A 20071-nucleotide genomic window follows, 5' to 3' on the forward strand; every position below is an offset into this window, starting at 1 on the left:
TAAAAACTATTGCACTTTTGCCCATCTAGCACCCTTACGAAAATTAACCATGGTTTTACTATGAAAACTAACCATGGTTTTACCATGGTTTATAGTTATTCATAGTTTTCATGGTTTTTTGGGTGACCATGAAAACCATGGTTCATGACTATGGTTTAACCATGATTTAACCATGGTTTCACTATGGTAAATGTTAATGTATCTGGGCTGTTAATCGAGATCCTTCTCTACAGCATTGACTGTTGGACGAAAGCATGATAATACTACAGTTAGTGCATCCTTTTAAAAACCATACTATCCCTTTTTAAACTAATTTCATAGTTACTATGACCTATTACACATACAACTATGATGCTACCACAGCTACTGCAGTACTATGGATAAACCACAGTAATGCTATGGTTGGTTCATAGTACTTAGAATCACCATGAAATGCCATAGTAGATCCATGGTTACTACCATGGATAAACCACAGTAATACTATGGTTGGTTCATAGTACTTAGAATCACCATGAAATGCCATAGTAGATCCATGGTTACTACCATGGATAAACCACAGTAATACTATGGTTGGTTCATAGTACTTAGAATAACCATGAGATACCATGGTAGAATCATGGTTCCTACACATAAAAACCATAGTATAACCATGGTTACTACATAAAAACCATGGTAAAACCATAGTAAACCATAGTAGATTTTCGTAAGGGCATGTATAAATAACACATTCACTGAACCCCCCCCCCCCCCTTTTCCCATAGTATAGTCCAATCCCATGATGCATTGCGCAGGCCAGACTCTAGTAAAGTAGCCCCAAGTTTGAACCGCTCGGTTTGGCTCTCATTTCCCTGCACTGGAATTACACGGACCATTCAAACAACCCACCAAACACAGAAACGCCACCCACAAACATGCCCAACACAAAATACAAGACAGAGCGCTCAAAGATAAGCACAAACACAACATTCAACAATGACCATTTTATCGTGTGTGGTATAGCAAATTGTTTAAAAGTACGAACCACTAAAGATGAAGGCAATATGTGTGTGTGCGTGCATGTTACTCTCTGCTACTAACTTTAGGTGTGCACCACCGCTGTCGTAGCCGTAATATTATTGTTTAATGAAAGTAGCGTGTAAACGAGAAAACAACAAGCGTGCTTTACGTGCTTAATGAAACAATAGGCAGCGCTACAGGCAGGGCCGCGTTAACCCTTGCCGAGGCCCTGGGCAGAACACCCCCCCCCCCTCCCCCGAGGCCCCACCCCCGCCTGTTGTCAACTGCGCTCAGCAAATTCACCCCCTCAGACGTGCCTGTCTAACTAGACACAGAAACTTAAATAATGACAGTGGCACAATTAGAAATACTATTGAACGATAAAACTTTATATCCATCAACACCTATTTAATCAAGAAAAAGCAATGGTGAAATAGGCAACTGCATGGTGAAAAAATCCATCAGACATCACGGTTAACAAGTCTGGTTAACTAAAGTTTAGCCTCAAGAAGCCTTTGAATGAGTGAGTCAATGAACAACATGTCAAGAACATAACCTAGGCCTACAACAGTTTCTTTAGTATTCAGAACAAGAACATTCATTTGGTATATAACCGTTCGTTTTCATTTTGGAATCCAGGCGACTTTTAACTTGTGAAAACAAAGAGCGATAACAAAGAAAGAAAAATATCTTGCTTCTCAGAAATAAATCTCAAAATGTTAGGCTATGTGAAACATTTCATCCTTTCACACACGTAATGTCCCAAACAGCAGTGGCACACAACTTTGCGCATTCAGTTTGACAGCCATGGGTCAACTTACAAGGGCACTTTCCTACTTTTCTGGAAAGCGAAGTCATTAATTAAATCATTGAACTCAAGCTGGCGTAGCGTGTGAAGACATGGTGGACAGTGATCATATTGACAATGACAGGTGATTTATGCGACGGGACAAGGTGGGCTTCCTTACGGGTGGCGAAATGCATCAAAAATGTTATCAATATGATCAAAACTTCTGAAAATATTGTTTCATATTTTCCTATCTCGCTACCTCCGAGGTCCCCTAGTGGCCGAGGCTCTGGGCAGCTGTCCATGAAGCCCATTAGGATAACGCGTCCTTGGCTACAGGTGCCGCTCGTGAATGGAGACAGAGGCCTCCGTCACATTCTCGGTGGTTGGTTTTCCTCCAGACGATATCCAGGAGAACGATGTGCCCTTTCAATCTCAAATTCACTGTCAATGTCCATGCCTAAACCCTCAGACAAGATCCTTTCAATACATGCCTTTAAGTTGTTTCCCTCAGCGCCCTCCTTCAAACCTAGCAGCCTGACATTGTTATGGCGGCTTCTGTTTTCCAAATCTTCTACACGACTCCACAGTGTGTCTATACGCCTACGGTGTACCTCGCGGTCATTGACCAACTGTTGGGTAATGTCCTCCACTTCGGATATTCGGGTTTCGGCCAGTCAGCCATCCTTGCATGGCGCTTACAGCATTTTTCAGTTCCGTTGTAGTCTCTTTAATAGTTGACACGTCCGTAGCCACTGTATTGAGCATAGAGCTCATTTTACTCACTTCAGTGAAAAGGTTTTCCAGGCTAGCATTGTGTTCAGAGCGTTTTGGGCTAGCACCACCAGTGTCCCTGTCAGGCTTTCCACGCGTGTTCATGAAATACTTCGAGGATGAAGCCATAGTCTATATTTGACGGATAAATTGACGAGGAAACTATGAAGCTATTGACGAGTATAACAAATAATTGTAAATGAGGAGATATTGACGAATAAATTACATTATTTCGGTGACGTTTCTCGACAACTTCTAGTGTGCGGCCATCTTACTCGGCGATCCCACGTGACTCTCAGATTGTAATGTTATTAAGAAATGGCAGTTAACAGAAACAGTGAAGATCAAGGTGAGGTCTGGAAGATGAAGAAAACTTTCTGAAAGAACTGTTCGTTGAATTGCTAGAAACGCAAATAAAAACCCCTGTTTGACTGCAAAAGACCTTCAGAAAGATTTAGCAGACCCTGGAGTGGTGGTGCACTGTTCTACCATGCAGCGACACCTGAACAAATATGACCTTCATGGGAGAGTCATCAGAAGAAAACCTTTCCCGCATCCTAGCCACAAAATTCAGCGTCTGAAGTTTGCAAATGAACATCTAAATAAGCCTGATGCATTCTGGAAACAAGGCCTGTGGACTGATGAAATCAAAATAGAACTTTTTGGCCACAATGTGCAAAGGTATGTTTGGAGAAAAAAGGGTGCCAAATTCCAGGAAAAGAATACCTTTCCAACTCTGAAGCATGGGTGTGGATCGATCATGTTTTGGGGTTGTGTTGCAGCCAGTGGCACAGGGCACATTTCATTGGTTGAGGGAAGCATGGATTTGAATAAATACCAGCAAATTCTGGAAGCAAACATCACACCATCTGTAAAAAAGTTGAAGTTAAAAAGAGGATGGGTCCTACAATAAGACAATCCAAAACACACCTCAAAATATACAATGGAATACCTCAAGAGGCATAAGCTGAAGGTTTTGCCCTGGCCCTCACAGTCCCCTGACCTAAACATCATTGAAAATCTGTGGATAGATCTCAAAAGAGCAGTGCATGCAAGACAGCCCAAGAAACTTGTAGAACCAGAAGCCTTTTGTAAGGACGAATGTGTGAAAATCCCCCAGGTAAGAACTGAAAGATTATTAGCTGGCTACAAAAAGTGTTTACAAGCTGTGATACTTACCAAAGGGGGTGTTACTAGGTACTAACCATGCAGGGTGCCCAAACTTTTGCTTCGGGCCCTTTTCCTTTTTTGTCATTTTGAAAATGTAAAAGATGAAAAAAAAATTGTTTTTACTTAAAATATAAAGGGAATGAGTCATCTTTAACTTTATGCCTTTTGGAGATCATTTCATCTTCAACTTGCTTAACCATTCACAGTAACAGCAATTTTGACCAGGGGTACCCAAACTTTTGCATATAGGCACAGTGGTGTAGCGGTCAGCGCTGTCACCTCACAGCAAGAAGGTCCGGGTTCGAGCCCCGGGGCCGGCAAGGGCCTTTCTGTGCGGAGTTTGCATGTTCTCCCCGTGTCCGCGTGGGTTTCCTCCGGGTGCTCCGGTTTCCCCCACAGTTCAAAGACATGCAGGTTAGGTTAACTGGTGACTCTAAATTGACCGTAGGTGTGAATGTGGGTGTGAATGGTTGTCTGTGTCTACGTGTCAGCCCTGTGATGACCTGGTGACTTGTCCAGGGTGTACCCCGCCTTTCGCCTGTAGTCAGCTGGGATAGGCTCCAGCTTGCCTACGACCCTGTAGAAGGATAAAGCGGCTAGAGATAATGAGATGAGATGAGATGAGATGTGTGTGTGTATTTTTTTTTTCTGAACCAGCTCTAATATGTCACTTTTATAGAACACTGAGGTGGGAGGATTTTCAGAGTAGAGTCTTTAGATCCAATAGCTAAAAGTGGCAGTAATTTCTCAGTAAATGTGTGTGTGAAAGTGTGTATGTGTGTGTTACTGAGAGGATCAGAGAATGACAGCTTTCCTCTGTCCCAATCCAGCTGCACTCTGATCCTCTGGAGCTTCTGTGCTATTGAAAGGATCATGGATGGTTGTGGTGTAGATCGTGCACTATAATGACTGATCTTATACACCACATACCAGATTCCATCTCTGGAGGTTATATCTCCCTTCCTCCAAGCAGATTCTGACATCACACCCACAAGCCATAATGTACAGTTTCCAACTTCAACATCCCAGCAGTGTGTCCCCGAGTTAAAGCTTTCAGAGCCCAGAATGCATTGTAATTCATCAAATCTCTTTGGATTATCAAGAAGGTTCTGTTTCTCAGCACTGAGTCTCAAACTGGTCAGATCATTAGATACAACGAGTTTAGGATGAGCAGTGTTGGGGTCCAGAGTTACAGGTGCTGAAAAAACACACACACACACACACACACACACACACACACACACACACACACACACACACACACACACACACACACACACATTTTTGTATGTTGAATAGATTCATAACCTGGTGTTGTATGTTCATCTTTAAAGATCACAAACACCAACAAGGAGAAGAGAGAAAGTATATTACTATATTGGACCATGTGTTGCATTTTCTCCCAGACTCTGAACTTCAGGTTGGCCAGATGTTTTGCCACATGGATCAGTGCTCCTGAAGGCTTCTCTGGATGCTTTAGTGTGCACTGGGCTCTGCAAAAAACATTCAGGAGTCAGTGTTGCTGTGGGTTTGGATTCAGAAACACAGAGAACGAGAGAGACAGGAACCACATCACTCACCTTTTCACTGTGGCCTTGTAGTTCTGCAAAACAACAAAGCAAATATCAGCAGATACAATTTACATTTTTACATCATGGAAATGTGACGTTTCTGCTGATGGAAAGAAGGTTTACTTTCTCACAGTGTAAATACTGACTAAATGATCCTCACTTGTAAGAATGAGACATCTTCAGCTCTCATCTCCTCTTCTATGGTTCTGATTGTATCTGAAAGAGATGATATGTCTCCGCTCAGCTTCTCAATCTTCTCCTTCATCATCTGACTCTTCTGCTCTTCTTCCTTTCTCAGTGCAGTGATCCTGACTGCCTCTTCATCTCGTAGAAACTGGTGAAGCTTCTCAAACTCCTCCTTAATCTGACACTCTGTGTGTTGGGCCTGAATCTGTAATGAACAGGAAATCCAGTTAAATAAAACTGCAATCATGCAAAAACATAATTATAATATCAACCCCATGTTATTGATTCTAACCTTTATATGTTCTGCAGTCTGACTCCAGTTCAGTTTACAGTCTTGAAAGATCTTCAGTTTCTCCTGTAGGGGCTTCAGTGCAGTTTTCAGCTCCTCCTGAAATAAATTAACACACTGCATTGAGACTGTGTGTTTCAGATTTTAATTTCAAACTACTGCTCAATGAAAGAATTAACTTAACAAAGGAAACTTTTTCAACTAAAAAAAAAGTGGTTGATGTTATGCACTTCCATTTGTTCTACAAAAATTCATCTCATCTCATTATCTCTAGCCGCTTTATCCTTCTACAGGGTCGCAGGCAAGCTGGAGCCTATTCCAGCTGACTACGGGCGAAAGGCGGGGTACACCCTGGACAAGTCGCCAGGTCATCACAGGGCTGACACATAGACACAGACAACCATTCACACTCACATTCACACCTACGGTCAATTTAGAGTCGCCAGTTAACCTAACCTGCATGTCTTTGGAGTGTGGGGGAAACCGGAGCACCCGGAGGAAACCCATGCGGACACGGGGAGAACATGCAAACTCCACACAGAAAGGCCCTCGCCGGCCCCGGGGCTCGAACCCAGGACCTTCTTGCTGTGAGGCGACAGCGCTAACCACTACACCACCGTGGCGCCCTCTACAAAAATTATCAGTTATTATTATTAAAATTATCATAATTATTGGGCAATGTGTCAGTAACAGTGTTGAGAGCACAAGCTCAAAACAGCCTCCAAACATGGCCACCATGAACTACACTTCCCAAGAACCACAGCGCCCTCTGTTTCCAGCTTATTAATTACACCTGTCACTCATTTCCTCCATAATCAGCTTCCCTATTTAAACACCACTCTCACACCCACTCAGTGAGAAGTACTATTCAGTGTTTATCTCATGTTGGTGCCAAGCCATTGCTTGGCTGGTCAAAATTCACCATGAATTAAACTGAACAACATTTTGACCAAATTTATTTTAGAATGCAGAATAAATTAGTGTCCATAATCCATTACTTATAGTTGCTAAATTGAAATTTGTGGCAGCAAAAATAATAAAAAGCATTCTGAAGAAACTAAACCTAACTTATTTAGTTATTAATAAATTTAGGGAAAGACACTCAGGTGGTGTAGTGGTTAGCACTGTCGCCTCACAGGAAGAAGGTCCTGGGTTCAAGCCCAGCGGCCGATGGGGTCTTTCTGTGTGGAGTTTGCATGTTCTCCCCATGTATGCGTGGGTTTCCTCCGGGTGCTCTGGTTTCCCCCACAGTTCAAAGACATGCAGTTAGGTTAACATGAGGTGGCCTTGGGCTGAAGTGCCCTTAAGAAAGGTACCTAACCCCTAACTGCTCCTCAGGTGCTGTCGTGTGGCTGCCCACTACTCTGGGTGTGTGCGCGTGTGTTCACTGCTTCAGATGGGTTAAATGCAGAGGATGAATCTCACTGTGCTTGAGTGTGCATGTGACAAATAAAGGTTTCTTCTTCTTAAAAGATGTTTAGGTACTGAAGATACCAAGTGATGTCATGTTTCAGGTGTTATTTTGTCCCATTCATCGTGAAAACAGGTCTTAAGGTGTACAACAGTACGGGGTCATCAATGTCATATTTTTCATTTCAAAATTCTCCACACATTCTCTATTGGGGACAGAGGGGACAGGCACCCTCTTCTTCCACAGCCCTGCCTTTATAATGTGTGCAGAATGTGGTTTTCCATTGTCTTGTTGAGATAACCTTGGAAAAGGTTTTGTCTTGAAGGCAGCATATGTTGCTCTAAAATCTCAATGTACTTTTCTGCGCCATCACAGAAGTGTAAGTTACCTTTGCCAAGGGCACTGACACAACCCCATACCATGACAGACCCTGGCTTTTGGACTTGTTGCTGGTAACAGTCTGGATGGTCCTTTTTGTCTTTGGTCCAGAGCGCACAGTGTCCCTTTTTTTTTTTTTTCAAAAAAGACCTGGAATACTGATTTGTCTGACCACAGCACACGTTTCCACTGTGTGATGGTCCATCCCAGATGCCTCTGAGCCCAGAGAAGCTGATGGTGCTTCTGGACACAGTTAACATAAGGCTTCTTTTTTGCACAGTAAAGTTTTAACTGCCATTTGTGGATGTAACTCCATATTGTGGTGACAAATGGTTCCCAAAGTAGGAGGCGCTAGTAAGCACCGTATGGAGTAGTCGTATTTCTCAGAGCTCCTCTCCACATTCGAAATAGTTCGGTCATTTACTTAATATTTTACCTAATTTCCCGGTTTCGCCTCATAAATACTTTGGACTAAGTGCCTCAAGATGACAAAACCGAAATCTGAAAGAGGGAAGCGGTAAGAGAAAGCCTCTAATGAGACTGATGGCCAGCCATGTGTGGAGCTAGCTGCTGCGGCTCCGGAGTTAGCCAACGAGTCTGATCTGGAGTCTGAATCGAGCATCCTCGCAGCTATACGATGTATGAGCAGGACAATGAATGATCGTTTTAATGACTTGGAGGCATCTTTGGCATCCACCCAGGCAACGCTGGTGAGTCTCGGTAACCGAATACAGGAGGTGGAAAATGCTAACTTGGAGTATGACCGCCGTCTCTCGCTCATTGAGCAGAAATGTACGAAAATGCAGTCAGAAAATGAAGCACTTCGTCTGAAAGTAACGGACCTGCAGGCTCGCTCCCGGCGGCAGAATATTAAAATCATTGGCTTGCCTGAGAAAATCAAGAATGGACACGCAACAGAGTTTTTGGCAAAGTTCATCCCTGAGCTGCTGGGCACTGATAACTTTCCCAGACCGCTGGAGGTGGACCGGGCTCATCGGCTGGGAAGATGGCTCTCCGAGGACAACGCGCGTCCGTGCGTAATGATAGCACGGATTCATCACTTCCAACTGAAGGAGAAAATATTACAGCTGGCCCGCCAGCAGTCTCCTCTGTGCTACAATGGTAAAGCGGTTCACTTCTTTCCTGATTACCCAGCGGAGGTGATGAAGCAACGGCAGGCATTTGATCCCGTCCGTAAGCGACTCCGAGATGCAGGTGTGAGGTGCGGTTTCATCTACCCAGCACGGCTGTGGATCTCCAGGGGCACCATGGACAGGGTTTTTTCGTCCCCGCAGGATGCCGAGGCGTTTGCAGAGACGCTGTCTTGAATACTATCCGCCGACATGGCGTATTTCGGTATGCGATTCTTAAGTTGTTTGTACACCTACTGGGACATTTATATGACAGTTTGTAAGGTATGTGTGTATGTATGTTAACAAATATATTTATCGCTTTTGATTTTCACAAGCACTTGTCCTCATTAGTGGAGAGGGCACGGGGTCCCTGGGTTAACTTAGTGGCCGGTTAGTTGTTCCTGTATGGTCCAGCAGCCCCTAAGAGAGTATGTAGGGTTTACAATCTCACTTTGTTTGGGAAAGTGGGAGGGGGGGAGGAGGGTGATGTTCTTGTTCGTTTTCATGTGTTCCTCTTGTCTTTATCATTATTTTATTAGGGCATTATGTTTGTATGCGGGGCGGCACGGTGGTGTAGTAGTTAGCGCTGTCGCCTCACAGCAAGAAGGTCCTGGGTTCGAGCCCCAGGGCCGGTGAGGGCCTTTCTGTGTGGAGTTTGCATGTTCTCCCCGTGTCCGCGTGGGTTTCCTCCGGGTGCTCCGGTTTCCCCCACAGTCCAAAGACATGCAGGTTAGGTTAACTGGTGACTCTAAATTGACTGTAGGTATGAATGTGGGTGTGAATGGTTGTCTGTGTCTATGTGTCAGCCCTGTGATGACCTGGCAACTTGTCCAGGGTGTACCCCGCCTTTCGCCCGTAGTCAGCTGGGATAGGCTCCAGCTTGCCTGCGACCCTGTAGAAGGATAAAGCGGCTAGAGATAATGAGATGAGATGTTTGTATGCTGCTACTATGCAAAATCCATATGCATCCTAGTATTCCTTCGCCAGGTGGTGGCATCACTTTTACTAGTTGGAATGTGCGTGGGCTGGGTCATGTGCTCAAGCGAGCTAAAGTGTTCTCTCACTTAAAATCTCTGTCTGCTGATATAGTGTATTTGCAAGAAACGCATATCAGACCCACAAAGGAAAAGTTACTTAGATGTAGCTGGGCCAATCAGATTTTTCAGTCCACATTTTCCAGTAAAGCCAGAGGAGTGGCAATTTTGATCCGTAAGACTGTGCCTTTTAGGCATGTTTCTACTGTGAGTGATCCAAATGGCCGGTTTATTTTGGTAACTGGCTACATTCACTCATTTCATGTTACACTCCTTAATGTATATGGTCCAAATTTTGATGACCCAGCTTTTTTCCGTAAGATATTTAACTCACTGCCTGATCTCTCGGATACACATTTAATTGCAGGTGGTGACTTCAATTGTGTGCTTGATAGCCGTTTGGATAGGTCAGTCCAGCCAAATCAGTCGTCTACCTCCTCCACGGTTTTAAATAACTTAATGTCTTCCATGAATCTAGTTGATATTTGGAGGCTTGGACATCCTACAGATAGAGATTTTTCTTTTTTTTCACAAATGCACAAGTCCTTTTCAAGAATAGATTATTTTTTAATTGACTCTAAATTGATACCAAATGTGATTGCCTCAAAATATCATAATATTTTAATTTCTGACCATTCTCCAATTTCATTGGTCCTAGATCTTAATCACAAAAAACAGCAGTTTAACTGGTGTCTCCACCCATCATTGTGTTCTGATGCATCATTCTGTCAATATATATCCACTAAGATCTCAGAATTCCTGGAGTGCAATGATAATTTGGAAGTCACAGACTCCACTTTATGGGAAACTTTTAAAGTAGTGATTCGGGGTCACATAATCTCTTTTGAATCTTCTCTGTAAAAGGAAAGATGGAAGCGACTGTCAGAAATTGAAACTGAACTATCGCAGTTGGAACTTGCCTACAGGAGTTCCTCCAACCCTTCCACCTTACAAAATATTCTTAAACTAAAATATGAATATAACACTATCCTATCCAGTCAGGTATGCGATCAGTTGTTTAAGATCAGGCAGAAACACTTCGAGTTGGGGGATAAGCCCCATAAATTACTGGCCCAACAGTTAAGAGGCTTGCAAGCTAGTAGAGCCATACACAAGATTAAATCAAAGACTGGAGAACTAATTACTGATCCTAAAAGTATAAACGATCACTTTAGGGAATATTATGCAGAGTTATACATGTCAAATGGAAAAGGGAATGTTTCTGATTGGTTGGGGCGTCTAAAACTTCCTAAATTAAGTGAGGCTGCCCGTGAAGCTTTGAATTCTGACATCACCACGCAAGAGATTCTGGATGCTATAAAATCATTTCCCAATGGCAAGGCCGCTGGCCCAGATGGTTTCGGAATCGAACTGTATAAAAAAAATTCTCTGAAGATTGCTCCCCTCCTTTTGAGGATGTTCAATCATTCATTTGGAACCCAGGAATTTCCGCCCACATTATATGAAGCCAATATTTCATTATTATTAAAAGAAGGTAGGGATGAAACTGAGCCTTCATCTTTTCATCCTATAGCACTGTTGAATTCAGACATGAAAATTTTTACCAAGTTACTAGCAAATCGGGGGCGGCACGGTGGTGTAGTGGTTAGCACTGTCGCCTCACAGTAAGAAGGTCCGGGTTCGAGCCCCGTGGCCGGTGAGGGCCTTTCTGTGTGGAGTTTGCATGTTCTCCCCGTGTCCGTGTGGGTTTCCTCCGGGTGCTCCGGTTTCCCCCACAGTCCAAAGACATGCAGGTTAGGTTAACTGGTGACTCTAAATTGACCGTAGGTGTGAATGTGAGTGTGAATGGTTGTCTGTGTCTATGTGTCAGCCCTGTGATGACCTGGCGACTTGTCCAGGGTGTACCCCGCCTTTCGCCTGTAGTCAGCTGGGATAGGCTCCAGCTTGCCTGCGACCCTGTAGAAGGATAAAGCGGCTAGAGATAATGAGATGAGATGAGATGAGATGAGACTAGCAAATCGGTTAAATAAATACATATCATCCATCATTCACGCTGATCAAACTGGCTTTGTCCCTAATAGATTTTCCTTGTTTAATGTCAGAAGATTGATGAATATAATGTATCATAGGTACAGTAAGGGCTCGAGGGTGGCTCCCCTCTGCCTAGATGCGGAAAAGGCATTTGACCAAGTGGAATGGGCATACATGGTAAAGGCCTTGGAAGAGTTTGGATTTGGTAGTCAATTTGTATCGTGGATTACAATGTTATATGCTCATCCATCTTCCTCCATTCTCACAAATCAAGAAAGATCAGTGCCGTTCTGATTACACTGCGAGACACACCAGGGCTGCCCTCTCAGCCCATTGCTTTTTGCCATTGCTATTGAACCTCTTGCCATTAGTATCAGGAATCACCCTTCTATTGAACCCATCCGGCTGGGTAAAGTGGATCACCATATTTCCCTATATGCGGACGATGTTGTTCTTTTCATATCACAACCAGAGAAATCAGTTCCTGTTTTGCTGGATCTAATCAGAACATTTGGTGAAGTTTCGGGTTACACAATTAACTGGCAGAAGAGTGAATTCATGTCATTGGGTGCGGATCTCAACACTGAATTTCTGCATAATCTCCCGTTCAAAATTACCAACAGGCTGAAGTATCTTGGTGTAGTTTTGTCAAAAGACCCTAAACTAATTTTTAACCTGAACTTTCTTGAGAAATTTGAGAAACTGAGGAGGGACATTGAAAAATGGAGGAATCTTCCTCTCTCTATGGTGGGTCGAATAAATGCCATCAAGATGGTTTCCCTGCCGAGGTTCTTGTATCTCTTTCAAAATTTACCTATTTTTTTGACACAATCTTTTTTCAAATCTCTGGATTCGATAGTTCTACCTTTTATTTGGGGCTTTAAAGCTCACAGAATTTCAAAAGCTCATTTACATAAACCAGGGGAAATGGGTGGGTTCGGGTTGCCATATTTCCTGCATTACTACTGGGCAGCGAATGCTAGAGCCCTTGTCTATTGGCAGGAAGGATATAATATGGAGGTATCTGTCGAGACTCCCCCTTGGGTTGCCATTGAAATGAGTGATGTCAAAAACAGTTCGCTTCCAGCACTTCTCAACACCCAGACCTCCTGCAACTGTTAAGATGGATAATATGATCATTTTCAATTGCTTAAAAATATGGCAGCAAATTAGGAAGGGCTGCAGACTACCAGACACTTCTATCCATGCCCCAGTATATCACAATCATGCATTCTCTCCATCCCTCTCGGATGGGTCTTTTGACAGTTGGAGGCTAAAGGGTTTGGTCACTCTGAAAGATCTGTATATTAATAAACAATTTGCTACATTTGCTCAGTTACAAAACAAGTTTTCTCTTCCCACAACACATTTTTTCCGATATTTGCAGATTAGGAATTATGCCCGTCAATGTGTGCCTAACTTTGAGTCTCTTCTGGAAGATAAATTGATTTATAACTTTTGTTGGGTCCACCTGAATCTAGAAAATTGGTCTCTGGCTTTGTAAATATATTTTCTGAACAAACAATTTCTGCTACGCACTCTTTGAAAAACTCCTGGGAGGAGGAGCTGGGAATGCAGATTGGAGATGATGTTTGGAGGAAGGGCCTTGGTAGGACCTGATCTTGCTCTATCAACACCATGCACCAGTTAATCCAATTTAAGGTGATGCACAGGCTTCATTATTCAAAAACCAAACTGCACAGAATCTTTCCCACCATTTCATCACTATGTGACCAATGTACTAAATCTGCAGAGGGCTCTCTGACTCATCTCTTTTGGACATGTCCGAAACTGTATAATTTTTGGTGTAACATATTTAAGTGGTTTTCTGACATGTATGGTTGTGTGTTTGAACCTGATCCAATGATTGCATTATTTGGGGTTTCTCTTTCTCTACTTAAACATGGGGTTTCGGTGCAAAGCACAATTATGTATGGAATAGTAATTGCAAAGAAAATTATTTTAAAACTCTGGAAGTCAGATACTGTGCCTCAGTTTAAGATCTGGTTACGTGAGCTCATTGGCATATTGCATATGGAGAAGGTTCGATATGGCATGATGGACAATCTTAATAAATTTTCAGATATATGGCAGCCATTTTTGGCTCACCTTGATAAATATAACACTGATCTTGACCAGCAAGGGAGTTCATAGAGTGCCATCCACCTTTACCATCTCTGTTTAGTATTTGTGTTAAGATTCTAGTGTCAGTGATGCAGCAGTGTACACAATTATTGTTTTTAAATATGCCCTGTTTTTTGTTTTTTTTTGCTGTTTTTTTGTGTGTTCTGTTTTACTTGTTTCTACTTTGTCTTTTTTCTGTGTTTGTTTTTTGTAACTTGTACAAAATTCTAATAAAAATATAATTTAAAAAAATGGTTCCCAAAGTAATCCTGAGCCCATGTGGTTACATCAGCTAGAGACAAATGATGGTTCTTGATGAAGTGCCATCTGAAGGATCAGAGATCACAGGTGTTTGGCTTAGGTATGTGCCCTTACCCTTTCATCTCACCTCATTATCTCTAGCCGCTTTATCCTGTTCTACAGGGTCGCAGGCAAGCTGGAGCCTATCCCAGCTGACTACGGGCAAAAGGCGGGGTACACCCTGGACAAATCGCCAGGTCATCACAGGGCTGACACATAGACACAGACAACCATTCACATTCACACCTTCAGTCAATTTAGAGTCACCAGTTAACCTAACCTGCATGTCTTTGGACTGTGGGGGAAACCAGAGCACCCGGAGGAAACCCACGCGGACACGGGGAGAACATGCAAACTCCACACAGAAAGGGCCTCGCCGGCCACGGGGCTCGAACCCGGACCTTCTTGCTGTGAGGCGACAGCGCTAACCACTACACTACCGTGCCGCCACCCTTACCCTTTATGCACCAAAATTTCTCCAGATTCCTTGAGTAGTTTAATGATATTATGCACTGTAGAGGGTGAAATATCCAAATCCCGTTCTGTCTTTTTTTGAGAAGCATTATTTTTAAACATTATAATAATTTTCTCATGCATTTATTGACAAACTGGAGATCCTCTGCGCATTTTTGCTCCTCAAAGACGAGGCATTTCCTGGACACTGATTTTATACCAAATCATGATTATAGTCACCTGTTGACATCACCTGATTCAAATCACATCATTATTTAATTATTTTACCTCATTACTAGCCCTAAATTGCCCCCATCCCAACTTTTTGTGTTGTAGGTCTGAAATGCAGGAATGGATGTATATTAATAAATGAAATGAAGTTGATTTGACAAAACATGAAATATCTTGGGTTCATACCATCTGCAATGAAATACAAGTCAAAATAAATTCAGAAATCACTGCTTTCTTTTTTTATTTGGCTTTTCCATACCATCCCAACATTTCCTGATTTGGGGTTGTACATGTGAAACACTTTTTAATTAATATAATTTAGCTTTTAGTTTATGTAATTTAGATAAAAATTATGAGAACAAGAATAAACAGTCAGGTCCATAAATATTCAGACACTGACAAAGTTATTATTTTCATTGCTGACCACAGTATATTGGCGTTAACATTCAATAATTAATGTCTGCAGACTTTCACATTTATTTGAAATGTATTTACATACAAATTAAGTGACTAGTGCAGAAATTGCAACACTTTTTATATGTTGTGTCCCACTTTCTAAGGGACCAAAAGTAATTGGACAATTTCAATCAAGATCAAGATTTGCTTTCAAGTCCAGCATTTGGAATCTGTTGCTGTTAAGTCTTAATATGAAATCTAAAAAACTGCCAATGAAACAAACACTGTTAGGTTGAAAAATCAAAACAACAACAGTACAATAGCAAAAACATTAATTGTGGCCAATCAAGTATTTTGGTGCATTCTTAAAAAGTAAGAATGCACTGATGAGCTCAGGAACACCAAAAAACCTGGAAGATCACAGAAAACAGCTGTGGATGACAGAAAAATTCTTTCCCTGGTGAAGAAAAACTCCACAACAACTGGCAGATCAAGAATAACCTCTAGGAGGTAGGCATATCTGTGTCAAAGTCAACCAAAGATAATACAGAGAGTTTACAACAACAAGATGCAAACCATTGGTAAGCCTCAGAAACAAGAATATACAATTAAAGTTTGCCAAAAACATCAAGGAGAAAGCCCACGTAGTTCTGTAACAACGTCCTATGGAAAGATGAGACAAAGATTAAATTGTACCAGAATGATGGGAAGAGAAGTGTATGAAGAAGGGAAAGAATGACTCATGATCCATCATACCAATTCGTCTTGTGGCAGGAGAATGTATGACTGTCAATGGAACTGGTTTCCTTGTATTTACTGCTGACGTGACTGCTGACAAAAGCAGCAGGATGAATTCTGAAGTGCATACGGCTATATTATCTGAGCAGATTCACCCAAATGCTTCAAAAGCATCTTAGTCCATAACTTAGTGAAACAGTATCAGGATGTATTTATTGATAGTCTTCAAAGCACTTCTGTAAGCCACTCTGGATAAGGGCATCTGCTAAATGCCATAAATGTAAACGTACATGGATGGCATTTCACACTGCAGAGGGACAATGATCCAAAGCATATTTTGAAAGCAACTCAAGCTTTTTTTTTTTAAAGGTAAAGAAGTGGAATGTTCTTCAATGGCCAAGTCAATCATCTGACCTGAATCCAATCGAGCATGCATTTCACTCGCCATAAACAAAACTGAAGGCAACACTCCCCAAAAACAAACAGGAACTGAAGGCAGATGCAGTAAAGGCCTGGGAGAACATCACCAGGGAAGAAACCCAGCATCTGGTGATGTCTATGGGTCCCAGGCTTCAGGTAGACATTGACTGCAAAGGATTTGCAACCAAGCACTAAAGATGACAATAGTGTTGTAGTCAAGACCACTTAAACCAAGACCAAGTCATGACCAAGACCAGACTGTATTGAGCCCGAGACAAGATCAAGACTTTAAGGGGTTGAGACCAAGTGAAGACCAAGACCAAGGCAGGGTGAGACTGAAACAAGACCAGGACCAGTCTAGTGGGTGTGAAGGGGGACGGGGAGGGGTAATGGCAGATTGAAAATTTCGAATTAGCAATGAGTCACATTATTGGTCACATTTGAAGCAGGAAGTTTTACATTCAATGACAGTAATGATGTTAACAAATAAATCAGACAATGCACAAGCAATTTAGCAAAATCCTCAGTTATGGTCTTGACTGGTCTTGAAATAAAATATCAAGTCTTTGTATCTGAGACTGAGACAAGATTGAGTAAATTCCGAGATGAGACCTTCAAAAAATGGCCTTGAGACCGGTCTGGAGACCAAGACCAGTTTCAAGTACTACAAAACTAGATGACAATTTAATTTATGATTATGTTAATTAGTCCAGTTTCTTTTGGCCCCTTATAAAAGGGGGTGGGAGTGGAGCACATATACAAGTGCTGTTATTCCTAAACCATTCACCCCAACTTGACTGTAAATACTCCGGTTAAAGCTCATATTTGTTGTTCATATTAATTAATTAATTAATTAATTAATTAATTAATTAATTAATTAATTAATTAATTATCAGAGTTCATATTCATTATTTAATTCCAATTTACAACAAAAATGACAATAAATTTGTCAATGTCCAAATATGTATGGACCTAACTGTACTTCTGTAAGAACAATAGAAATAACAAATAAACTGAAGGACCCTGTCAGCAATCAGGCTATGATAAGTTCAACAATTACTCACAACGTTACTCTATAAATTATGCCTGGAGACCAAGAGAGTCATGTTAAATTCAAACTGTTATTGTTGGATACACATTTCATTTCAAACTTATCTTTTTTCTACTCATAAACTGGGGAGATGCAATGAAAGCTTTGAATGAAAATTAATCTTAACCTGTGGTGTGTTATTTATACTTTTCATGAGAGAGTAAAATCTACAGATATGTCTGTGTGTGTATAATTAGTTTTTAGTGTGTTTTTACCTGATAGTCGGTTACTGCCTCATCAACGGGGCAGAATTTGTGGTTGGTGTGTTTTCTTGAATCCCGACACACCACACACAGCGGCTGTTGATCATCCAGACAGAAGAGTTTAAGTTTCTCACTGTGCAGACTGCAGACTGTTTCAGACGCTGAGCTCTGACTTCTCTCCTGTAAGAAAGTCTCACACAGGTTCTTTAAGGCCAAGTTTAAGGGTAACTGACTCATCATAGATGATCTTTTCCTACAAACAGGACATTCTCTGGATCCTTTGCTTTCCCAAAACTGCAGCAAACACACTTTACACACACTGTGACTACAATGTAGAACAATAGGATTCTTGAAAATTTCATGGCAAACAGGACAGGAGAGATCCTTTTCTGTGAAATTAGCTGCCATTTCCTTTTGCTGTTGTTATTCTCGCCAGTCTAAATGATCTGAGTTTCATTTTCATTTCTGGGAAAGTCACACCTTGATTTCAGGTTTGTGTTAAACACATGACCATGCCTCTTACGTCAGGCTCCATTTAATAATCATTTCTTTTCTGAACAGTGAAAATGTAAGACTGAATTTGTATAAAAATACATTTTCATGTAAAAGCTGAAAATGTGTAAAACTAAACTCATGGGAACACTGCAGCTACTTGTGAAGAACTGCAGTACAGTCATTTCAGACTCCACACTTCTTTAATAGGTGGAGTTTTTAGATAACAATCTTTGTTCATGTCATATACAGCAGTCAAGGCTATATATGAAATTAAATCTTCATATTTAATTTCAGTGGAAATCATTCATTCATTCATTCATTCATTCATACATACATACATACATACATACATTATCTGTAGCTGCTTATCCTGTGCAGGGTCGCAGGCAAGCTGGAACCTATCCCAGCTGACTATGGGTGAGAGGTGGGGTACACCCTGGACAAGTCGCCAGGTCATCGCAGGGCTGACACATAGAGACAAACAACCATTCACATTCACACCTACAATCAATTTAGAGCCACTAATTAACCTAACCTGCATGTCTTTGGACTGTGGGGGAAACCAGAGCACCCGGAGGAAACCCACACAGACATGGGGAGAACATGCAAACTCCACACAGAAAGGTCCCTGTCGGCCGCTGGGCTTGAACCCAGAACCTTCTTGCTGTGAGGCAACAGTGCTAACCACTATACCACCGGGCCGCTTCATTCATACATGTTCGTTCATATTCATTGATGAGGTCTATGGATGATGAAGCTGTCAGTGGTTAAGCAGTGGTAGAGAGGAAAAAGAATCAGGATCTGGAAGGGATGATAGGGTGCAGGAAGCTATAGAGGAAGGGGAGATGGAGGTTTCAGTGAGTGGGAGAAACATTTTGATAGCTGACTTTAGGCAGGACAGGGAGGGTGATGGTCATGGTATTATGAGTGCTGTGTTCATGAGGGGATGTCCATTAGAAGAAAAGCGCTGATGAACTGATGGTAGAAATGTCCAGTTGGAAGTAAGTTGGATAGAGTTGTGAAATATGGATCCAGTTGACATCAGCTTCATAGGATTTTATGAGTATTTATTTATTCATTCGTTGACTCTTTGTAGAGCAGTTGTGTAGTCACAACATAAGCTTTATTCACATGTTTATAGTCAGCTTTCACTGTCAGCAAGCAGATTTTTTTTTAACAGAACCATCCTTGCATGAAACTCAGATATCATTAGTTAGGATGCTGAAGAACTAGTTATCTTAACATTCAGTATAATACAGCAAAACTAGTTTTGTACTTTGATACATGATAAAGCTTGAAATAAATTTAGTTTAATTTAGTCTTGGGGTTATGGGTTACACACACACAGGAATAAGAAATAAAAACCTACAAAAGAAAACCCATTGTCACGAGGCTTTTCCATTTCATCCGCGTCCCTTTTTACATTTTGTTTCGATGGAGCCAATCTAACTTCATCATTACATTAACATGGAACTAGCTAACATTTTACTGAACCAAAGAAATGACAACTGTAATTACAGAGCTCATTAATAAACATGTATAACTTAACAGCATGACCTGTACCCTTTTCAGAATGTGTTTTATATATATATATATATATATATATATATATATATATATATATATATATATATATATATATATATATATATAGTGTGTGTGTGTGTGTGTGTGTGTATACATACATTAAAAAGAAAAAATATACCTACGATAAATACTAAATTAGAGGAATTATGTGCTATTATAGTGCTATTTAATTCATAATTAAATAGCACTTTATTTACAATAAGGAAACATAATACAGGAAGTTGTGAATTTTGTTGTCAAGAAGAAACAATAGAACATGTTATGATACTACTATCCAAAATATGAAATGATGAGAAGGGAACTGAGACTGAAC

General features: G+C 41.3%; 1 protein-coding gene across 3 annotated transcripts; it reads right to left on the reverse strand.

Moving 5' to 3' along the window:
- Positions 1-1282: 1282 nt before the first annotated feature.
- LOC132891626 (zinc-binding protein A33-like) lies at positions 1283-18117 on the reverse strand. Of its 3 annotated transcripts, none has more exons than XR_009655344.1 (7): positions 17689-18117; positions 5777-5872; positions 5459-5689; positions 5308-5330; positions 5102-5220; positions 3510-4925; positions 1283-3426 (listed from the first exon to the last, which is right to left on the reverse strand). XR_009655344.1 is itself a non-coding variant. In XM_060929386.1 (7 exons), coding segments are annotated over exons 1-7 (1134 nt in total). In that variant the 5' UTR covers positions 18085-18117; the 3' UTR covers positions 1283-3425. The 3 variants fall into 3 exon arrangements, 2 of the variants coding, with proteins under 2 accessions (XP_060785369.1, XP_060785368.1); XM_060929386.1 differs by having other exon boundaries at positions 4658-4925; XM_060929385.1 differs by having other exon boundaries at positions 1283-4925.
- Positions 18118-20071: the final 1954 nt, after the last annotated feature.

Source organism: Neoarius graeffei, chromosome 9 (genome assembly GCF_027579695.1).
Source record: "Neoarius graeffei isolate fNeoGra1 chromosome 9, fNeoGra1.pri, whole genome shotgun sequence".
Lineage (NCBI taxonomy): Eukaryota > Metazoa > Chordata > Actinopteri > Siluriformes > Ariidae > Neoarius > Neoarius graeffei.